Raw genomic sequence first — 22,951 nt, 5'->3', positions numbered from 1 at the left:
ATAATGTTTTTTAAATTGTAAGGATTTTGTTATTGAAGATATTCCCATGGTCACATGTTGGATTATTTATATGCCTTCTAAGTGTGTTAGAAGAATCACTGACATTCCCTCGCTAGGCCTATATATTTTCATGATTAGCCTATGATTTTGATAGGCTTTAAGGCTGTGCTTGTTTTCACACATCTTACACTCAACGTGAAATTACGTCCAGAACACAAATTATATTATCTTAAAATGTAACAGCGAGGGAGGCGATTCATTAAGAGGGAATTGAGTATGTGGAACTTGCAATAAAATACAACTCTTAAGACTAATATGTTTGATCCAGTCATTTATATTTGTTTTGCACCGCATGTAGGCTACACATTCACAATTCGAGGCTGAATTGTACCATTAATGAAAACAAGTTTTGTCTGTCAGGATGCACCAGAACTCTTCAGTTATACCATTATCCATTTAATAAAATAAAAAAACGGCATTCTAGCATTCACAGTATCATCACAAGACGGAAATTAACCGATAGCATAATATATTGTAGGCCATGAGCAGATGTGAATTGTATTGTAAGTATTTTTTCTATGCTCACAAAAATGGTGACTGTTTATATAGAAAGAAGACCATATACCATGTGTTATACCATGTACGAAAGGCGCTATATAAATAAAGCTTTACTTACCTACCATCAGGAAGAGCCCCATTCCAACAGTGAAACTTCAATATTTGTGTCACCAATTGTTTTCGAATGATTGGGCCAACAGGTATGCTGTTCAGGCTTAACCATAATAATTTTCATGATTATTGTTCATGACAATTTTATTTACATTATCCTTCTGAGCTTATACGTGTACAGACTATGACCTCACTTTCAAAGACTATAATAAAATGTCAACTGGTCCGTTCATGGGCTTGTTTCGCCATCTACTGGAATCATGCAACTACTGCACGATTGTTGGTTAATTTTCACATGCATTTATGAAGACTATAGCCTAACTATTGTGCAGTGTGCGTTTCTTTTGAAACACTGTACAAATCCCATGTCGGTTTATAACGTTTATAACGTTTTTTACGGAATTATCAAAAACCTATTCAACGTGAACGCAAAATATAGCCTTTGGGCAACCCACCCCACCCGTCCAGTCACTAATGCGACGAGATTGTATATAAAATAGGCCTACACGTTACAAGAGCCATTGTTTTCATTTTATCTTTCTTGTGATCAACCATCATTCAATTGTGTGTGTTTGTCTCTCATAAAGGTCCAAACCAGTGCCGATTTCTTCGTTTTAAGAAGCGAACAAGCATCTCCGACAAGAAACCCCATAAACCTGTGCACTTGGACTTGTTTTGCTTAATTTGAGCTCTTTGGACATTGACCTTGAACTATATCGACATTACACAGTTTACAGTAGGTCAAATGGTGGCTTTTGTAATATGCAGATATCGTATATGTGGTTCTCTAGTTGTCTATGTATCGGTGGCTAAAAGAATGTCGTTTTAGGGTATTCTTGTATTTACAGACTCGTAAAAGATGGGAGGCCATGCTGTCGCCTTTCTTTCCGGAGACGTTGGGTTTACAATTGTCCTTTTCTCTGAGGATCCTCATAGATGTAGGCTTCTATATTTGCTGGTGAAACTTAAAGAAGATTGTAAGATGATGACCCAAGATCCAGTAAGATAAAAGTGATGACAGTACCGTATAGTCTGAAACCAATACGTTATTTTGTGTGGTGAAATTATTCAACAAAACAGTTCTCACTGTGTACCAACTGCTAATGTAAAAATGTGAATTCTTCTCAATTCACTCTGTTAAATTTACTATAAATTTGCTGTATATTTTCATATATTTTATGAGCTTATGATTGTCATACAAGTCGTAGTTGTTCATTTAGCCTATAGGCTACATTTGAGTTATATTTTTTCAACAATAGCCTAAATGATAGGCCTTAACTAAAATGATGAAGGTAAAGGATTTCGTTATTGTACCGTGTTCTCACTAAACTTAACTAAAAGGAAGGCTACTATTGTGTTGGACTATCGTGTTTTATTTAATGTGCCTGTGAAAGATAAATTCGTTATCGCTGAGTTAACTCTTCTGAAATGTTGAAAATTAGGACCTTGGGCTACATTTTCCTGTCTGGGGACAGAAGAAAAAACAGACGTTTAGGTGTATTTGTCAATTGTTCGTAAACCTAGATTATGACAGGGGAGTTAATAGTTTGCCAAGAGAACATTGATTTCTTGAGATTTCGTGAAAAATACCGCACGCATTTTAAAAACGTCTTGGTCGTTATTGCTTGGTGACTTGTAGTCATCATATCATAGATGTGTTATGTTTCTACATGTGAGATGTTTCATTTAAGACTATTTATTAAACAATGGTTTGATTCTAATGTGTATATTTTTTTTGCATGATCATCTCAAAGTTGTATCATTCCATGATAAGTAACCCGATATTATCTGCAATAACTTGAGCAGGTAATGCATGAAAAATATTGTATTTGATTAGAATCAAACGATATATTTCTTTAACAATAATTACAAAGCAGCGTAATAATGAGCATCATCAAAATGATCTAAATAACTCGAGGCTGTAGGGGTGATTCTGTATTGCCATCGAAAGGGGTTTCTCTGATTTCAATTAAATCCTCTTCGGCAAATGTTCTTATTTACATAAATATATTCTCTAGCCCACATGGTGATATATATAATGAAATTCCCAGGTGATTTTTTTTCTCTTTACTTCAGGTTACCTTATGAAATGTCTTGGTTTGCAGTATCAAGGGCAAGGGTGGGACTCAACAACATACTTTGCATATCACGTGATGCTGTATTAACAAATCAACAATTACCTTCCCTTTATTCTTTAGGAGTAGCTAAAAGGGTTGTAAGAAGCGTTTGAGAGAGCTACATGGAAATGTGTGAGCGAAATCTTCTAAATTCTGGCTATGTTGGTTCTCTTTTGAATTTTCCCAACCCGGAGTCGTTATATTTCCCCAATTTACGGGGCAATGGAGCCCATCTACCCGGGCTTCATCAGATATCGTACAACCGGAGAGAGGTATGCTCGCTCCCGTGGACTTCCCCAAGTTCGTGCACATCTTCGCAACAGAGCCGCGCCTTCAGTGGCTACTCTCCGCCGTTTCTATCCAATTCAGTGCCTGTAAATAGTAATCCCAACCACCACACCAAGGGACCACTGGACGAATCTAGTAAATACTATTTTCAGGACGTAAACCACAAGCCAGACGAATCTGGTGGACACGCGCAGACCTTTGCTGGTGAACATGGGGTTATAAGTTCCGGTAGCTCGAAATATGAATTTTCAAACTTGGACAGACGGTCACATAATTCTGCTGCACAACAGGGACTGAATTCCACTCACCAGGCAATTGCCGCCGGCATCAAGCAGTCGGCCAATTTAATTGCCCCTATTCAACCATCTTCAAGTAATGCATGTAGAGCGTCTTTTTCTGATGGTAAGCAACTTATTTCACATTGTTTTCTGCTATTAAACTGTGGTGAACTAAAGGGTAATTTAAAGATAATTTGAATGCTGTGTATCCAGGACATTTGTTTTAGCCCCTAAACAGTTGTTGTATTGATATTTTGCAACGGCAATTCAATTGCAGACCATGCATGCGACTGTACCCGTCAGCTTGTTGACTTCCAGTTTTAAGGCCCTTAAGTTTCTAAGAACATGTTTTTTTTCCTCTCAGGTGCACCATGGTGCTCTTCACAAGTGAAACCCAGAAAGAAGAGAAAACCATACACAAAACCACAGCTTGCTGAACTTGAGAACGAGTTTATGATGAACGAATTCATAAACAGACAGAAAAGGAAGGAGCTATCTGACAGACTGGACTTGAGTGATCAACAAGTGAAAATTTGGTTTCAGAACCGCAGGATGAAGAAGAAAAGACTGATGATGCGAGAGCATGCATTCTCCATGTACTGATCATGAATGACCTCGTGAGGTTTCCGTTCAGACAAGCACAGGGATTTCAAGATTTCAACTGCCTCCAGCTACTCAACATAAACATATGAATGATGAAAAAAATTATTGTTTATATTTTTCCAAATATAAAACCACACCGCTCATTGTAACTTTAGATGCACAGAGTGGTACAGCTGGTTTACAAACAATCTTAAAATGTCTGTTTGTGCATGCAATTTCTCAATTGTTGGGTTCGTAAGTATTAGTTTGTCAGTGATGTGGAAAAAACTATTGAATTATTTTCATAAAATCACGTAGTAAACTTTGAACATGAGTGTTTTGTTAAGCATGCGGTTTTATTATTCTGTATTTGATGATTTTACTCAATGACCCAGTATTTCTGATGATGCCCCAATAATAAGACATGACTAAATGTCAATTGAGACGTAGCCTAAACGTTCATTGAATGTTATTTATGATCTGATATTAAACGTTTATAAGTTATGCATTGTATTGTAGACCGTGTATGGGAATGTAGTTTGCATTGTTGAAGTTGATATTTGTGGTTTGGACCGGACAGTCCTCCGGACAGCAACCAGAAATTATCTCAAGCTCAAGTTCGTGTTTGTCGGTGGAAGGGTGAAACAATAGAGTGCATTGGTGGAAATGCTGTTTGCATGTCTATGAACGTCTTAATTCAATATAATAAATATCATTTTGTCTTGTACTTTAATGTTGCGTGCTAGTTTAATGCATTAGGCCACATTATTTGAAAGTGCTTGGGTCCTTTTAGCCTATTGAAATATAACGGCATTCGAGGTCCAGATTAATTTTTAGTAAGTCATAGGCCTATTGGCCATATTGTTGGCAAGTCCCTTTTCCCTTTTCTTGAGAAAGGTTGAAGATGATCACATTAATAGCCTACATTCATGATAGAATTCCATGAACACCTACAGTGCATTTTGTGCGCTTGAAACAACTAGGACTATGGTCCTATTACAATAATATTTTGTCCCAAAAATGTCTAGCTAACATTCAATCTTGGTGTAGCCTACTAATCATTGTGCTTTAGCTCTACAGTTTGTTTGTATATTTTAGTCTTTCCTCCTTGCATACTTTTTCCTTTTTGTGAACTGGACCTTTACTGGACGTTGTAACTAGACCAGGTATTATTATAACTTATTATATAAGTTATTATTATTCAAGGGTTATAGGCCTATGTAATATAGTTCTTATAATTACCGTGTCCGATTTGTTCGCTCGCAATCTTTTGTGCACCATCATTGGGGTAAGGTTGTGTTGACTTGTTATAGACTATTTGGAGGAGTTACAAATGAATGTGTGGCAATGACGATATGAGGGTTTTAAGTGAAAAATATAATAATAACCATACTGTTTTGATCTTTCGTTTAATTGTTTTAAAACGGCAAACCACCATGGGTGCGGTCACATGAAATGCCTATTCAGAATGGCTAAAACATGTATACCTATAGTTCATTATGTTTGTTGAATTGCAATGTTTTTTGAACGATCAAAGGGAACGATCTTGCTTTTTCGTCCTCCAAGGTCTTTTATGAGAGCTCGTGCGACGTCAGCTCACGCTCTCCAGATACGGGGGCGCCAAAACAAAGTTTAAGGTCAAGTTAGTGTGTAATCTTGCATTGCAAAATACGTACACAAACACTAACCGAGCAGTAGGCTACATTGAACTCACTTGAAATTGTCTTGTTTTTTTTGCAAGAAATGTAGCCTGTTTCATTATAGCCATGAGACAGGCATGGGAACAAGGCCCAACTCGCCCATTTTGTCAACAAGTGTAATAGGCTATTGCAGCTTAGAGGCTCTTTTTAGCCTCCTTGTAGCCTATATAGTCTATAAAAGGACGTCTATCTATATGATTGTTCAGAAAGAATCAACCTACATATGAGTGTTTTAGATATTTACACTATTGTTGTGGTTTTGATTTGGGAAATTTTAGTGGGCTTTTGTTACCCCCATGTGTAGGCATACGACGTTTATAACATTAGCCGTTTCACAATTCTCCACCAAGATACACTGTCATGAAGGTTAATCGAATTTTATTCACATTCACTCCGAAGTGAAGGGATTTTTTTACAAGCCTTTATTAAGCTTTTTATGGAAAATGCGTGCGTGCATGGGGAAGAAACAAGGTTATGGAAAAACATTCACAGGTTGACCCGAAAGTGCATCGCCCTCCATATCAGTAAGTGTGTTGTTGCTCCCAGGACACTCAATGGTGGGTGTGCATATATAGACTATAGCCTATAACTACCATAATCAACCATATTAACTGCGTGCTTATAAGTTATTAAACTAGTTCCGTCCAAAGTTTATATGCAATATTTCTGCACGCATAGTTGTTATTATGTTCCCTTAGAGATTTAGAAACGGGCATATACAAATTAATCAAATATATGTGATAACGTTGATTTCCAATAAAATGGGTCACTACTGCAATGAAATATATACGAATGTATTGGGACAGAAAATGAGACTGTGGGGCCCATAGCGATTTATTATAGCCTAGTTTAAGTTAGCATGTAAACCATTTACTTCCCTCACACGATTTTAGATATCGATAACTATGTGTCCATTAGTCGAAATAAAGCAGGGCATTTAGAAAATTAAACTATTATAGTCTAAAACGGAGGCCTATAATAGGCCGCAAAGGGTTAGCGTTGATACATGAAGTAATCGCCTCCCACCGAAAGTGTTTGGTCCCCTCCACCAGAGTTACACGATACACTTAAACTAGAACGCTTCCTTTTGTCTGTGCAATAAAATGATTTGAGTGCCGACGACGTTATTGGTGATTGCTTTGGTGCACATCGTCTGAGACCACAGACGGTCAAAGCCAGCATGCACGGTTGTTTTGGACTTGGCAAGTAGGCTACAAAGCTTCCTTTTAGTCAATCATGCTGCTGGAGCTTCTGATTTTAACCCACATTTTGGATTATCTATCCGAAGAACTTCTTTCGGACAAGGACATTAAAGGTGCCTCATGCTTTGGGGGAGAATACCAAGGTAAAGGGAGCATTCATGATTTTCAGTGATTTTAATGTGCCATTTTGTCACATAGCATATTTTTTACGGATTGCGAAATAGCCTTAAATATTTGCGTGAAGATTCTGTGAGTTGCCTAATATAACATAGTAGCAGTAGCCATAACTGTACATTTTCTATATGACGCATTCGACTACCGTGTCCAATAGGCACATTCAACCAATCTAAATGCTCTTTGTCTTACTTTTTGCGCCTTAACACCATCTATAGTGTTTACTTTTATTACTTTCTTGCTTGCTTTCATTATCTTTTTAGGCAGTGTGTTTCTCTGCCATCCACTTACTGTTTTTGTGTTCAGATTTTGAATTAGGCCTATAGGCTACTATTAAGTTTGTAGCTACTGTGCGGGTTCATGTATTGGTGGTAGGCTATGGATTCGCTTGAATGCACTATAGGGTAAGAGAAGTAGCCATATGTCGCCTGTTTTTGTCCTGCATTTTGTCCAATTAATACACGCAACTTTGCGCGCAATAGTAGCGATTGTGTAACTTACATTTAAACATATATTTATATAGCCTAGGTTTGCCTATATTCAGACGCATCAGTGAGAATTCGACAACCTTTAAGTTGTGTTGTAAGTGCATGGAGGTCAACTTCAATGTTACCAGTCTAACATGACATTGTTTAAATTAAACCATGCTTGTGCGTAATTCACAAAATTGTATAACAATTAGCACATAAAGTGCACTGATTGAATACTAACGAATGTGTGTTATGACTATTCTATGACGCTGCTTGTAGGACTACCCTTTGATTACATATTTCAGCAATAATTGTTTACTAATGTCTATTTCGCCAGCCGGGCAAGCGGAGAGATCTACATAGGAGTTGCTTCTAAACCCAGGCAACCAATGAACTGTCGTGTGCGCTCACATGAGTTGCTCCAGACAGTTCTTAATGACTGATATTGATATATGGTAATTTCTTAACCGGATCACATGACACAATTACCTCAAGAATCGATCAAGATGAATTGCACGTCAGCCTACGTTTCCGATTTTTTTTTCTCCCTCGCGAGTCCTTTCCACACGCCTATGGTGCAATAGATGGACAAAGTTTAACACACTCAAGCTGCCAATTCCTTTTTGCTATTGCAGAAGGGCAGATATGACGGAGTACGATGAGCGTAACAACTGCGCGTCAAATATGTATTTACCGAGTTGTACATATTACGTTTCGGCGCCTGATTTTTCATCTGTCTCCTCGTTTTTACCACAGACCACTTCGTGCCAGATTAATTTTCCTTATTCTTCCAACGTAGCTCAAGTCCAACCTGCTCGAGAGGTGGGTTTCAGGGACTATGGACTGGATCACCCAAGCAAATGGCATTACAGGGGCAATTATGCATCGTACTACTCAACGGACGAGATAATGCACCGAGACTTAATCCAGTCATCGAACAGGGCGGATATGATATTCAAAAATGATTCCTTGTATGGCCATCACGGCGGGACGAGCTCGCCGTGCAATTTCTTCACCAACGTTGGCCGGAATGGAGTTCTCCCTCAAGGGTTCGACCAGTTTCTCGAGACCGCTAACTCTGAGAAGCCCAACCCTGAACACTCAAAACAAAAGATAGAAGAGAGTGTCCCCGGAGATGGTGCATGTAATAAACAGACTACTTCAGAAAGCCCATCAGAGCAGCCTAAACGAGACTCAACTGAGAACATCGATGAGGATTCTTCAATATCAAACTGCGCGGGGGACAAGAACGACGGACCAAGTAGGTACAAGCATTAAATGTGGTTATAAGTCCACTGCTTTGTCGGTCTGGTTTTATGTGCCGCTTTATAAGCACGCAACGGTTTTATATATCCCAATAAGATTTGCTTTACTCTTGTAAAACATATTTACGATAGAGACGCAGTTTAGGTACTCCAATGGTTCTGGCGTATTGGATGTTTTCGCGTCAAAGTGATCAGATTCTCGAAATTGCAATATGTGTGTGTGACCTATATGTTTGACAATGATTGTATAATGCTTCAAGGGGTGCGATTGGGGGGGGTTCCGCTTTCCTAGCCAGTGGAGGATATGCGAATATTTGGTTTGGTATATTCATTAACTCTATAGCCTATGATTTTACTTATATCTTCAGGAGCTTCAGGAGACTCCATATCCGTATGTTTGTGTGTGTGTGTGTGTGTGTGTGTGTGTGTGTGTGTGTGTGTGTGTGTGTGTGTGTGTGTGTGTGTGCATGTGTATGTGTGTGTGTGTGTGTGTGTGTGTGTGTGCGTGTGTGTGTGTGTGTGTGTGTGTGTGTGTATGTGTGTGTATGTGTGTGTATGTGTGTGTGTGTGTGTGTGTGTGTGTGTGTGTGTACGTGTGTGTGTGTGTGTGTGTGTGTGTGTGTGTGTGTGTGTGTGTGTGCGTGCACGCGACAGTCTGCGCGCTCTGACAAGTACTTGTGCACGAGCATCTGCTTGTGTTTTTGTGTAGTTTGCGGATAGCCTACACGTATCTCTGTTTAGCGAACTTCTTCAGCGAAGTTCTACAGTAACTTTAATCTGAACTGTATTGTACTCCGTCCTTTTAATAAAACAGTCGTTTTTCTCTGTATAGGTTCTACAAAATCCAGAAAAAAGAGATGTCCCTACTCCAAATACCAGCTTCGAGAACTTGAACGAGAATTCTTTTTCAATGTCTATATAAACAAGGAAAAACGACTCCAGTTGGCGAGAATGTTAAATCTATCAGATCGACAGGTGAAGATTTGGTTCCAGAACAGAAGAATGAAAGAGAAAAAGATCAACCGGGATCGGCTTCAGTATTTCACTGGAAATCCCTTATTCTAATATTTTGCTATTATGATTTAGAGCGGTTAAATTGTTCAATGCTTCACAACAGTAAAGTTGTGTTGGGACATCTTGATCCAACGTCCAAACGTCCAAATGCCGCACAACAAAACAGAACATTTTAAATAGGTTGGATCCATCTATGCAAGGCTTTTGGTATCTTACACTTACCTCAATGACTTCAACTGAATTCTGTCAATTGAAATAAAAATTCAATCCAGTGAAGGAGACGTCAACATAATGTATATTTCTAGCGCAGTATGGTAAATAATTGTAATCTAGGCTATGTATCTTTTTTTATTTATTTAAGTTTACATGATAGGCTTTGAACGATTCACATTATTGCAGTTATAGCAACACATAGGCCTACTTTGATTACAGTAATCAACCATGCAGTATTATAAGTAATTTATAACAGTAGAATTGTGTATGCACTTAGTAGATGCATGTGATGTATATTGTGTTATCAAATAAAGTACACGTGGCAAATGTATGTATGCGTTACTTCCAATAATTGCCGTCCCAAGAGCTTGCAGTTGTAGGCTTCATACATGGTCTGTGTGTGTGACTGAACATTGTTATGTGTAATCTCATACATTTCAATATTTTAAGCAGATATTGATGTCCAATCATTGATGTCCAAATTCTAAATGTTGCGTTTGTAAGTACACATGTTTAGTTCGGCCTCTGCAGTATGCCTGTCCGCCTGTTATTGCGTTGGCAGTAGCGCCTTTCATTCCCTTCAACTTCAAAGTTTAACGTATAGCCTATATACACCTTTTATTTCCTTTATGTGGTCTTACACGAAGGCTGTTTACTAAACCTTGAACCGTCTAGACAGTATAATAAAAACTAGCTGTAAATGTCTAAATTGGGGGCTATTGGACCCTCTGGCCACTTCAAATGCGTCCCTTCCCCCAAATAGTCGAGAAGGATGCTGTTGTGTTGTCAAAGAGCGTGTGGGTTAAGTAAAATGTAGTTATTTGCAAATATATTTATTAATTTAATATTTGAATGAGTTTTGCATGTCAGCTTGGGCAACCTGCTTTCAGAAAAAGCGTACTATCGTATATGCTAGTGTGATATGACGATCGGATATTCCCACAAAAAGTGGTACATTTCTTTATAGTACAACTTTCTAAATGGCATGTTAGTATTAAATATACTAAGTCTGAACACAAATGTTATTTTCTGTCTTTGAACTTCCCGTAATGCCAAGGTCGTCACCTTTCACCTTATCCTATGAGTATAGACGTCTTTTGGCTGAGAAACGACGCCCTCTGAATAATATCTGCACTGCAGCAGGATTCCAATATGGCTGCGAAGCACTGGGGTTTCTTTAATTGAAAGCAAGCAGATATAGGGGAAAGGTTTCTTCTTGGAAATGTATATTATTCCTCTATAAGCCTCCTAACCAATTACAATTACATCCTAATGTACGCCATCTGCAATATTCTAATCTGCAAAAATGATGTGGCAGCATATTTGCGCACTATTTTATATAAGAATAAACCACAATCATTTTGACCACAACACTCACTTTTTCGGCATCGATGTTTTTATTGTCATCCGATAATTCTGTCTATTATGGTTAAGATTGAGCAATCAAAAGCAATGCAGCAAATGAATTCTGGAGTTAAAGACATAACTCCTTAATTGTTCTGTGTTACTGTGTAACTGCAACAGTTAACTTAATTTAGATATAACAATTGTGGGCTATTTTGTAGCTTTTGTTCATCTTTCCCACGTTTGCGTCTCTCTTGTGTATACTATCTGGTCACTCGAATTATGGGCTGTGATCTATAAGTAATCAATCAATGACAAATGTATGACTATGTGGCACCCTTTAGATTAGATTATTACAATATGTTCTTGTTTTTGTTTAGGCTCGAGTAAAATGCAGGCCTGTTGTTCTTCCCCATTCTATCCACACGAGGGCAGACGTGTAGCAAGTTTGGATCAGTCCATAACTAGACATTGGCTGAAATACAGTTGTGATCTGAAATACAATGGACAGTACTTGTGTTTTGTTTATTTTATCCTTATGACAGAGGAAATGTATGTGATCTCAAAATGATGGCTCTTGTGTTGGCATGTAGCTATAGTGACCTGCTGGTGCTCACAACATGAAGCCTTACAACAAAGGGATGTGTGCCCTTTTTACCAGATATAATGAAACCATTTCAGAGTGGATTGAACTATTTCACGTATATGGTGTTTATAATATGATATGTATATGGTGTGTGTGTGTGTGTGTGTGTGTGTGTGTGTGTGTGTGTGTGTGTGTGTGCGCGTGTGTGTGTGTGTGTGTGTGTGTGTGTGTGTGCGCGTGTGTGTGTGTGTGTGTGTGTGTGTTTGTGTTTGTGTGTGTGTGTGTGTGTGTGTGTGTATGTGTGTGTGTGTGTGTGTGTGTGTGTTTGTGTTTGTGTGTGTGTGTGTGTGTGTGTGTGTGAGAGAGAGGGAGAGAGAGAGAGAGCGAGAGAGAGAGTGTGTGTGTGTGTGTGTGTGTGTGTGTGTGTGTGTGTGTGTGTGTGTGTGTGTGTGTGTGCGTGCGTGTGTGTGTGTGTGTGTGTGTGTGTGTGTGTGTGTGTGTACAGGTCTAGGGCTCGATCTAGATCAAGCCTATACCATTGGAATAAATTGCATTCTATTCAACAATTGATCCTTTGGTGTTTTGGACATGGTGGTTAATATTTGTGATATTTTCACATTTCCCCGAAACATGTGTTGTCCAAGGTCCATGAAAACATCTATTTAGGTTTGTATAAACTAAACCAGAAGCCTGTAGGACTACTTCTGGATTCAGGATCTAGCCGGCACTAAACTGGTTCTAAATTGTGGTGTAGCGATCCATAATTGACTGATTTTGTTATCTTACTGGAATATTGTACCGTAGATTTTTGTTTTGTTCAGTCATTTCTGTCTGTTATAAATGTACAAAGGAGGAGAAATGCGTTTGTTTGATTTCTTTTGTTGGCAAAATTGAGAACGAAATTTAGGCTACTCCTTGCTTGCTTATGTTACAGAAATCTTAGCTCAGATAATGTCTATGAATTAATATAAATGATAAACTGATTCAAGACTTGATTGGGCTTATGTTCAAATATGCTATGTTCTTTTTGTATATATTCATATCATAATATGTTCCCCACTAAATTAAGTGCTATAGAATGCTGTACATTCGCCATATTTGACCTTTTAAAGATTAATTGCAGCCTTTTTTAACTTTTGAAATATTTTTGGTCGAGCAATGTAAATATTTCTATGATGCCAATTTGACGTAGCCTACAATTTCTAGGCCTATATCTGTACTTCATCCGTTTAATTAAAACGATATCACGACCTTTCAGCCGAGAAATCGATTGTGTGATATCTCTGATATTTTTATCTTAAAGTTTCAGGTATCGACGTGTATTATTTCTGCCTAAAAGCAAAACACATATGCATATGATCTCCATAATCTATTCTGCGGAGGTTTCATGAACACTAGTATATTCTTTGATGTCCTGTTAAGATTAGTCTAAATGGCGTGTCATTTTTATACAAGAAAAGGGCATTGTTTTTAACGTAAACATTCCTCATTTGAACAGTTTCTAAAATTAGTCAAAGGAAAACACCTTCTAAAATTAAGGTTTTAAAATAGTCTGGGTTTGGCCTTTTTACAGGTCTTTGTTTTATGCCGTGCATAAACCAGTAAAGGCATGCGGACTCGCCTCGTCGTATCTGCAGCGTGTGAGGCTGTTATTACAATTAATATCATGTAGTATTAGTCTCTGCCTGCTTGTTGAGTGGTTTGGAAATCACCTATTAAATGCCATGTGTGTAGGCTAAAAAGTGTCAACATATCCTGCACATTCCCAGACCGGCCTAGTCTGCGGTGAGATATACGTTGAGAATGCTTTGAGACAATTGTGTTTTCTTGATGAAAAAAGGGAAAACATTTCCCCGTGTTACTCTCCTGTGAATTGCACATGTCGGCTGGTTAAACAGTGTTTTCTAACATAGAAACAGGGCAGTCGATACCTCCTATAGTGTGTTTCTCGGTTACCTTTAATTAAATAGACACCATTTGGAGAATAACATTTATATAACACATCTAAATATGAACCACAAAATAGGCTACATTAATTACAATACACAATCATTATTTATTTTTGGTAAAATATAGGCTATAGACCTAGATATAGCCTGTAGGCTATACCTCCTAAATTGAGGATTGTGCTCGACAACGAGTCACTTCACATTATAATTAGATAATGATTCCTGCGTATGCATTTGATATGAGTTGGTGTAATACAATAGAGCTTGAGTTGACACTAACGTGTCGAAGTAAGGCATTAAAGCTTGATACAACTTGTAATTTCCTTCTCAAAAGACCAAGGCCATCTTTGTGGTTTCACTTTATTTATTGAGTTATGCAAAGAGAGTAGGCTAAATGCCCAAGATGTCCTTTGTGAATGTTTGAATCAATTTCAAGTCCGTGTTCTAGGTGTCGCTGTTGACCACGTCTGCGTCCTGGTCATGAGTCAATGCGTCCATGTGATGGGAAAAGAGGCTGCGTCTCAAGGCCATTTTCAAATTTCATTGGTGAGCTTGTCATGTGGTAGAGAGGCATCCTGAGTTGCACTGAGATTGTTTTGCTAGATATGTCAGCCTATAAAGGACATCTCTCTCTTCTTTAAAACTTCTCCAAAATGTCATTTCCCAACAGCTCTCCCGCTACAAATTCTTTTTTAGTTGATTCGTTGATTGGTGCTTGCAGGACTGACAGCTTTTATTCCAGCAGCAACATGTACATGCCGTCCGGTGCAGAACTGGGAACTTACGGAATGCAATCCTGTGGACTCCTACCGTCTCTCGGTAAAAGAGGGGACATCAACCACCAAAATATGGGCATGAATGTTCACTCGTACATACCTCAAATCGATAACTGGATAGATCCGAATAGATCGTGCAGAATAGAGCAACCATCTAACCATCTTACTTTTTCACAAAACATTAAGGAGGAGAGTAACTGCTGCATGTATTCCGACAAGAGAGCAAAGGTCAGCTCGTCCGATGTCCCTGCATATTCTAATATTATCCCCGAATCTTGTTCAGTCGATGGCCCCGAAATCCCCGTTCCGGGGTATTTCAGACTGAGCCAAACTTACGTGAGTGGGAAACATCACGACTATGGCCATGAGACGACGAGTCCAAACACCACATTGATGCAGCTCAACAGAGTCACTCCCAAATCGCAGTTATCTTCCTTTGTCGAGGTGGAAAAGAAAACAGCCGACATACCGCAAAACCGGGAGACCACCAGGACCCCCATACCGGCGGTGGAAAGCCCAGGTCCAAAGTCGAGCGCGCAGGAGGAGAAGAATTGCTCCACTGAAGCTTCAGTCTCCAGCCCAGAGTTGCCACAGAAGGAAGCGAAAGGTGGGTACAATAAAAGGATTAATCGTGTCGCGGTGTAATAAAACCCAATATAAAACACAAACAACGACCAAAGTCGTAATGTTTAATGAGAGCCTTACTCAGGTTGCAGTAAAAAGGCTTTTACAGGAAATGCTTCGACCGCGCACAGACATGTTTGCATTGACACACTGCTTTTGTTTTTGTATTATACTTTTGTTGTTTTGTTTTATTTCTTTGTCGACAATAGAACATTTATTTAGGCTATAGAAAAACGACGCTTTATTTATTGAAACAGACTTTAGTGAAATATAATACAAGATAATATAACGTTTGAGAATTAGAGAATTTTAAGGCAGTTTTCATTCATTCTCAATGTTCATCATGTCGTCTCTATTGTATACGCAATTGGCTTCACACGCTTTTGCAATGCTAAATATGCGTATATCCAAAAGAGTATCTGAATGTTTTTTCATTCTAGGTTATTTCTGTATAGCAGGTGGTATTAATTATATGTAACTTAGGTAGAATACATGTTTCACCTTTGATCATAATGTTGAGGCATACATAGCAGATTGCGATTTGCTTAATACACACATGAACGTATTAGGATGTATATATTGTGTTCTAAAAACACTAAAGAGTGTCAAATCCTCTAAATTGGTTGCAAAACATTTTGCAATAGGCCTTAATCATGTCGTGAGCTTAGAATTATACGGTTCTATCTCCGTTTAGGGTAGTTCAGAGATATTGAGCATCAAAGTGTTTACATTCCATTATGTTTTGTGAGATGGAACCTTTGTATTTTATGAATTACTAACTCAAAAATGTCAACATCTTAAAAATAACACCACACAGGCATTAATAAACACCTAATGGATCAGATTATGTAAAAAAAAACTCAATTTTGACAAAAATGGAGATAGAACCTTATCATAACGTCACGATGTGTTACTTTGTTTCAATTCCAGACAGCAAGCCTGATCCTCCAACAAGCAATTGGTTAACTGCAAAGAGTGGAAGAAAGAAAAGATGCCCTTACACGAAGCACCAGACGCTGGAATTGGAGAAAGAGTTTTTATTCAACATGTACCTGACTCGAGAGCGCCGCCTAGAGATCAGTAAAGGTGTCGACCTCACCGACAGACAGGTCAAGATCTGGTTCCAGAACCGCCGGATGAAACTGAAGAAAATGAGCAGGGAAAACCGAATTCGGGAACTTACCTCAAATCTCACCTTTTCGTGAGCATGCTATATGAATACCTGTTTTGTTGTCTATTTCCTCCTCTCTTCAAATTGATGATATGGGAGTTATAAGACTTGTTTTTTTGTTTTTAATTGAAACTGTGACTGTAATTGCTTTATTTTATTATGTTATTTACATGGTGACCCATTATGTATTTTGAATATATGTTTTATCACAGGGTACAAGTATAGGTCCTAAATTATTACATGTAGTGGACATTCATTATTGGACTGTTTTGGTTTGGGATTGAGTCTGAAGAAGTCGCACAAGCGACATTTTTGGCATTTCGTATATGGAAGCACATTCTCTAATAGTGATTCAATAGTGGAACATAATTCGTTTAGAATTGAGCCCCAAACAGTTTGCTCAATCGTAATATAAAGGTTTCTGTATAGTAAATGGTGTGAACAATGTTAATATATAAATCTAATGCATGTGTGTGGCATGTATCCTGCAATAAACAGATGTGAAAATATTCATTTTTTTCATATTTCTATTGCACTGTTTTATCAATATTGTATATCTAAATATGTTGACATTTTCTAACAAAACTATTAGGCCAGTTTAGCTTTGTGATGGAATCTTTCAACAGCCTAGGTCCACCTTTAATAAGTCGCCTGATTCCAACCCGATATCATCGCTTGTATACGCGTTAACAGGATTAGTTCACCGTAGCTTTCTTTTCCTTTGAAAAATCAGGTTACCATCATGCATCATAGCAGCCCTCATGCCTCAGAATATATGATGATGTATGAACATATAACAAAACATAGGCTACAGGCTGGCGACGCTCGAACCATCGAGTGACTAAAACGTCAACCTCTATATTTTGATCATTATTAACTTAATAAGCTAATTTAAATGCTTTCCTCCCCAATTACATTTTGTTGATTCAAAGCAGTGTAGACAATTATCAAAGTGTTCATGTCAAGCACGTGAGAAACATGAGAGCGACCATGACCTGTAGACCGGATAGAAGGCCTATCTGCCTTCTCTGGTTCAACGAGACTTAGAATGCTCAAAATGGGTTTTCTTCCGCGCTACAATCCGTCATTTGACAAAAAACATTTGGTTATGATGTAGCCTAGACTTACTGCTGTATTTATGGCATCCGTTAACCACTGGCCCACAATTAAAAACATTACTGACACACACACACACACACACACACACACACACACACACACACACACACACACACACACACACACACACGCACGCACGCACACACACACACACACACACACACACACACACACACACACACACACACACACACACACACACTAAAAAACAACATATTGGCCTAATGTTATCAATGTCAGAGTTTTTGGGACCAACCAATGTTTCCCTTGTAGACAGTGATGTTCAAGCACAAATTCATTAGCATTTCACCGCTGATATTCCATAAAATAACTGTTATTGCGATAGTTCTGTTCCCTCTTTCTTTAAGATCAGGTTGTTGTTGACGGAATTAGTTTTAAGTATTGAGGGGAGCTAACATTCATTGGCCTAGGCCTATAGAGCAATCAATATAATACTATACAATAGGCCTGCAACATTTGCAACATAATTTCTATTTTTTGACTTTTCATCCATATACCTTTTATTTTATTTTATAATAAATAAATATAAATGTTAATTATATAATATATTACCAATTCGATATAAATTAGATATTACCTATTTTTTATAGCTTACCCTAGATTTTTGTCCTGATGCAAGTTTGCATTGTGAGACCTCCATGTGCTTCTGTGAAAGGCTTATCCTGTAGCCTACTCGGTGTTCTCAAAACAAAGTGAAAGACCGAAAACGCCTTTCTAAAATTCAGCCTTTCAGACATCAATCTGCACAGATTCACTTTGTTACGCCAAGAGTCCGTTTTATTAAGGGCACATTAATGTATAATCAAACGCACCTCATAAAATGTTTATTGATACACATTAAAAAAAAACATTATAGCTCTCCTCTAGATAAATACAATCAGTATACACATATGACTTCCTGGTTGTTTGGTTATTAGGAAAGCCAAACTAGTGAAAGTGACCTAACATTGAATACAATCTAACAATATGAACGCACAATCCGTGCGGAAATGGTGTCTCGTTATTTTACAACATGTTATTACTTTTATTTTACGAGGACTTACAACTCAGTAGTCTATAAAATGTTTTACAAGCATTGAGTGTATGACATACCTTATGACGATATCTTGTAAGAGTTGACTTACACTATAATGTGTTATGGCATCAATGTTGAGTGGTGGTTGTGAAATAAATGTGTGTATTAATCTCACTACGTAAAAAAAAATAGTCCGGCACCGCCTTCGGCAATGTGTATGTTTAAAACTGCTTGCTGTAAGACAAAATGTCCTTAAAGTTTCATATGTTCTGTTTTCAATAACTTTTGCTCTGTGGCATTCATAAAACAAAAACACTATTTAAACATACCGTTATCAGCGGACTGATTTACTCACTGTATTGGTAAATATGATCACGTGATTCATGTAACCAATCCCTGAAGATGAAGCCAGCAAAAATACTATGATTGTTCAGAGGGAAGGTTTCCGTAACAGTGTAAGCTTTTATAGGACTACGAAGGGATCCAAACATGTCGACCAGTAGCGCTCTAAGTAACTATTATGTGGACTCTATAATGGGGCATGAACCGGAGGATGTGTACGGGGCGCGCTTTGTCCCAGGTCCGCACACTGCGAACTCCAGACCATCAGGTGTCGGGGACAATGCTGATTTTTCTTCGTGCAGTTTTGCACCCAAGGCAGCAGCCGTGTTCCCATCGTCTTGGTCCTCGGTTCACCCGCAGTCCACCGCCGCAGTATCAGGGATTTACCACCCTTACGTGCACCAAGCCCACCTCTCCGCCGCAGACAGCAGATATGTCCGGTCCTGGATAGACCCTATATCTAACCACGTCTCTTTTTCCGGTTTTCACTCCAACAACCGGCATTATGGAACAAAGCCCGAAAGTTTACCTCCTCCAGCACCGAAAAGGACTGAGAGTGCCACTTTCGAAACAGAGACCCCGGTAGCCTCTGATTACGCTTGTGGGGTCTCCGAGACCAAGGAAAAGGTACCCAAAGAGAGCATTGGCAGTGATATTTCGAGTCACAGCGAGCCCAAAGAAGAGAAAGAAAAACAACAACTTGACCAAAGTAAGTGAACGAAATTGCCCTGTGATTTACAACCTTAACTGTACAAGATGGGTGTGTAAAACTGGAGGTTTTACTAACCTATAAAAGTGTCTATCTTAGCCTAAAAAACGACTCACGTCTGTGAATTGGGTATTAAACATAGAAGTGCGATAATAGTATCAACCACAAATTCAGTAGTCTTTTTTTCCAAACATGTAGTACAGTTATTTGTCATGATGCTCAGTTATATTTTGTCGATGCTCGCCCTGCCCTTTTGTGGTTGTTTCCCTCATAGCAGACGAATGCCACAGGCCTTTAACTCTTGTGCTCTCTCTTTTCCAGACAACCCAGCAGCAAATTGGATTCACGCACGTTCAACAAGAAAGAAGCGATGTCCATACACAAAATATCAGACATTAGAACTGGAAAAAGAATTCCTTTACAACATGTATTTGACAAGAGATCGGCGTTACGAAGTTGCTCGCATTCTGAATTTAACGGAAAGGCAGGTCAAAATTTGGTTCCAGAACAGAAGAATGAAAATGAAAAAGATGAACAGAGAGAGGGGCAGTAAGGATCAATTAGTATAACTCATAATGGGAATAGAATTCGGCCAAGCTGATGTATATGTGGTATCATATTGTTGTGATTAGAATAAAACTGGTTGGCCCTGGTGTTGACATATCAAAGAAAGGTTGACTCAACACCGAAAATGTTGTTTCTTTCATATTTTCCAAAACCCCATAATGCCTGATGTGTATTCATGCTATGCGAACAATCTAAAGAAAGCCATTAGGCTAAAAAGTAGGCTATAGGTCCACAATTTTTGTTCCCCCAGTGCATATTGTAATTCACAATAGAATCATGCAAATTCAAGGTAGAGGGCAATTATGTTTGTATGTGTTTGTCTAGGACGAGAACTTGAATTGAAAGGGTCATATGTTTTTAGTTCTTGGTTTTTTCAGTGTCTTTAATAGCCTACTTCATGAATGGCTGTTTCTGCGAGATTCCGAGAAAGAGAAACTAGGGCGTAGGCTTACACAATTTTGATGCGTTCATCGATCCTCTTCAGACTGTGGGTTATACAACCTTAAAAAGTTATTACCACCGCTTTTGCAAAAGCAGGCCTATCTATTTTGTTTTATTTTAATGTTTCTTACATTTTCTTTCCATTTTAGATTTATAATCATTAGACACTCTGAAAACGGAATTCATCAGCATTTCTTATTCTTAATAAAAATGTAAAAAGGAAGTTTCAGGTCCAATGCAGTGGTTTAGTTGCTTAAACGAGGTGACGCCGTTTTGGGGGATCTTATGTGATCCAGTGAGTATAACCAGGAAATAAACTATTTTCATTTCATTTGTTGCCATGGCAATTAGATAGATGGTTAGCTAGATGATTAAATTATTGTTCGTGTGATCATTCGGTAAAATACAAGTTTAAAAGTTGCTGTGGTTAGCCATATCTGCAATTTAGGTGGTCTGGTTTGTTCATAGTATTAATTAGGCTTATGTGAGGGTGTCTGAATTTCATTTGAAACGTCTACGGAGAGGGCTGCATTGTTCAAGGAGACTAGTAATAAAGTGTTTATGATTGGGAGAGGTGTTACACAGATTTCGAATTTATTGTCAGACCTGCACGTATAATTACTTTAAAGCAGGAAGAAATGTGGTCCAATAAAGCCATAGAGATGGCTAGACGTCTGGTCTAAATGAGTTTATGGGCCAGGTCAGTAATTGCGCTCTCCTTTGAAACCTTCTTACTTGGGTGTTTGAGTCTGTTGCTGACAAACACAAATGCAGACACTTTTTTCTACAGGGTGTCTGGTCGATAAATAGTCTGTCTTCGTGACTGAGAGGAAATCACCCCCACCTAATGTATAGAAAGTCACGTTTATTCATCAACTGCATTTCCTATTGAGAGGGCAAAACTTCACTTTGACTGTTAAAAGAAAGCCGTTTGCTTTTTGGTATCGTTGGATCGTCGGAGAAATGATGGATTTTAACTTGAAATAAATGTGTAACTCAAATTTCTGTGTGCCTATTAAAACCCCCAAAACAAGCAAAGACAAAAACATGTTTTGTAACTGCTAGGTGTTTGTAAATCTCTGATGAAGTTGGATTTGTATGCGTAGCCTATGTTTTGATATCTCTTTGGGTAGTTTAATGAAATTAAATGATGACTGCCATATATTTATCGCCCTGCCCTCCGTATCCATCAAGTATTAGACAGTCTTATTGGTTATCAAAGAGATATTACTCTATCCTTATAAGACACTTCTTATGAGATTCGTTCTGTTATTATGTCTATTGGGCAGCAAAGGCGCTAGAGGGCGCTGTTGAGCTATAGAACACCGTTCTTACATGTTTCTCTGTCAACAGCGATGGCATAAGGCTTTCAACAAAATGTCTGTTTCTTTCAAATATTGATAATCGACTTGATTATTGAAAGTCATATTTTGTGAACACGGAATAGAGGGGTGCTTTTATTATTATTATTCCCATCCGTCTATGTATCATAGGCATGTGTTTCATATGGCATGAGTTTGACTCAACTTAGTATCTCAATATTGTATCTGGTCAATTTCCCCTTCAGTTTTGTTTTGTTAACTTTGTAGCTGTAAGATGATGGTTAAGAGGTGAATTAACAGACAGGAAACACTATAGCCTAAATGTAAACAGGCTGTTATTCGTTTAAAGTCAAATAATACCCACAATTTAATAATACGATTTGGTATGTAGGCAAATGAATATGACAATAACAACAACCATCGTAATAAAAATAAAAAAAATGATAATACCAGCTATGCAAGAATTACTATATCTTAATAAATATCATGCTGGTTGTAAATGTTATCATTAGTTTCGTTTAAATAACTTACATAATCTACATAATACCAAGCTGTTATCGGTAAATTAATACTGAGAACAAAATATCCTAATGTAGATTCAAATGTATGTCATTATTAGTAATCTAGTAGATTATATCAATCGATTGTACACCAGAAGAAACGGATATACTGTTTTACTTCTCCTACTCCTTCTCCTTCCAAAGCCTCTAACCTTAAAAATAATTTGGCTATATCTTTTTCATCATTTCGGGGGAAATGTATTTAGCGATTTATATACATAAAAAAGGAAAAACGTATAGGTTATATTATATCATGATGTCAATTCCACCAAGCATTTACGATTGAATTACAATACATTGGATTTACTTTGTTAGTAGCCTACAACTTGCTTAGGCCTATACTGCAATGGGCTATGTACAGTTTGAGCCTATGCGCAGGTATATGGCTAACAAATGTGGAAAAACTAGTTGTATCTCGATAATAATTATGTAA

At 38.0% G+C, this 22,951-nt stretch overlaps 4 protein-coding genes across 4 annotated transcripts; all 4 read left to right on the top strand.

Annotated features, from left to right (window-relative positions):
• Window positions 1-2,908: 2,908 nt before the first annotated feature.
• hoxd12a (homeobox D12a) lies at window positions 2,909-3,955 on the top strand (the record flags this gene model as incomplete). The annotated part of the gene is made up of 2 exons (XM_080536421.1): window positions 2,909-3,476; window positions 3,717-3,955. The coding sequence occupies 2 exons, from the start codon at window positions 2,909-2,911 to the stop codon at window positions 3,953-3,955; spliced, it is 807 nt and encodes a 268-aa protein (XP_080392547.1).
• Window positions 3,956-7,937: 3,982 nt separating this feature from the next.
• Window positions 7,938-9,810, top strand: hoxd11a (homeobox D11a; the record flags this gene model as incomplete). The annotated part of the gene is made up of 2 exons (XM_080537311.1): window positions 7,938-8,741; window positions 9,578-9,810. The coding sequence occupies exons 1-2, from the start codon at window positions 8,126-8,128 to the stop codon at window positions 9,808-9,810; spliced, it is 849 nt and encodes a 282-aa protein (XP_080393437.1). The 5' UTR covers window positions 7,938-8,125.
• Window positions 9,811-14,374: 4,564 nt separating this feature from the next.
• hoxd10a (homeobox D10a) lies at window positions 14,375-16,456 on the top strand (the record flags this gene model as incomplete). The annotated part of the gene is made up of 2 exons (XM_080537294.1): window positions 14,375-15,234; window positions 16,182-16,456. Exons 1-2 carry the CDS (start codon window positions 14,505-14,507, stop codon window positions 16,454-16,456), a joined length of 1,005 nt encoding a protein of 334 aa, XP_080393420.1. The 5' UTR covers window positions 14,375-14,504.
• A 2,543-nt stretch (window positions 16,457-18,999) lies between these two features.
• On the top strand, window positions 19,000-20,197 carry hoxd9a (homeobox D9a; the record flags this gene model as incomplete). Its single annotated transcript, XM_080536925.1, is given in 3 exon segments — window positions 19,000-19,065; window positions 19,067-19,628; window positions 19,950-20,197. Coding segments are annotated over 3 exon segments (876 nt in total).
• Window positions 20,198-22,951: the final 2,754 nt, after the last annotated feature.

This window comes from Nansenia antarctica (assembly GCF_963989245.1).
Source record: "Nansenia antarctica genome assembly, chromosome: 7".
Classification (NCBI taxonomy): domain Eukaryota; kingdom Metazoa; phylum Chordata; class Actinopteri; order Argentiniformes; family Microstomatidae; genus Nansenia; species Nansenia antarctica.
This window is presented reverse-complemented; position numbering and strand designations above follow the sequence as displayed.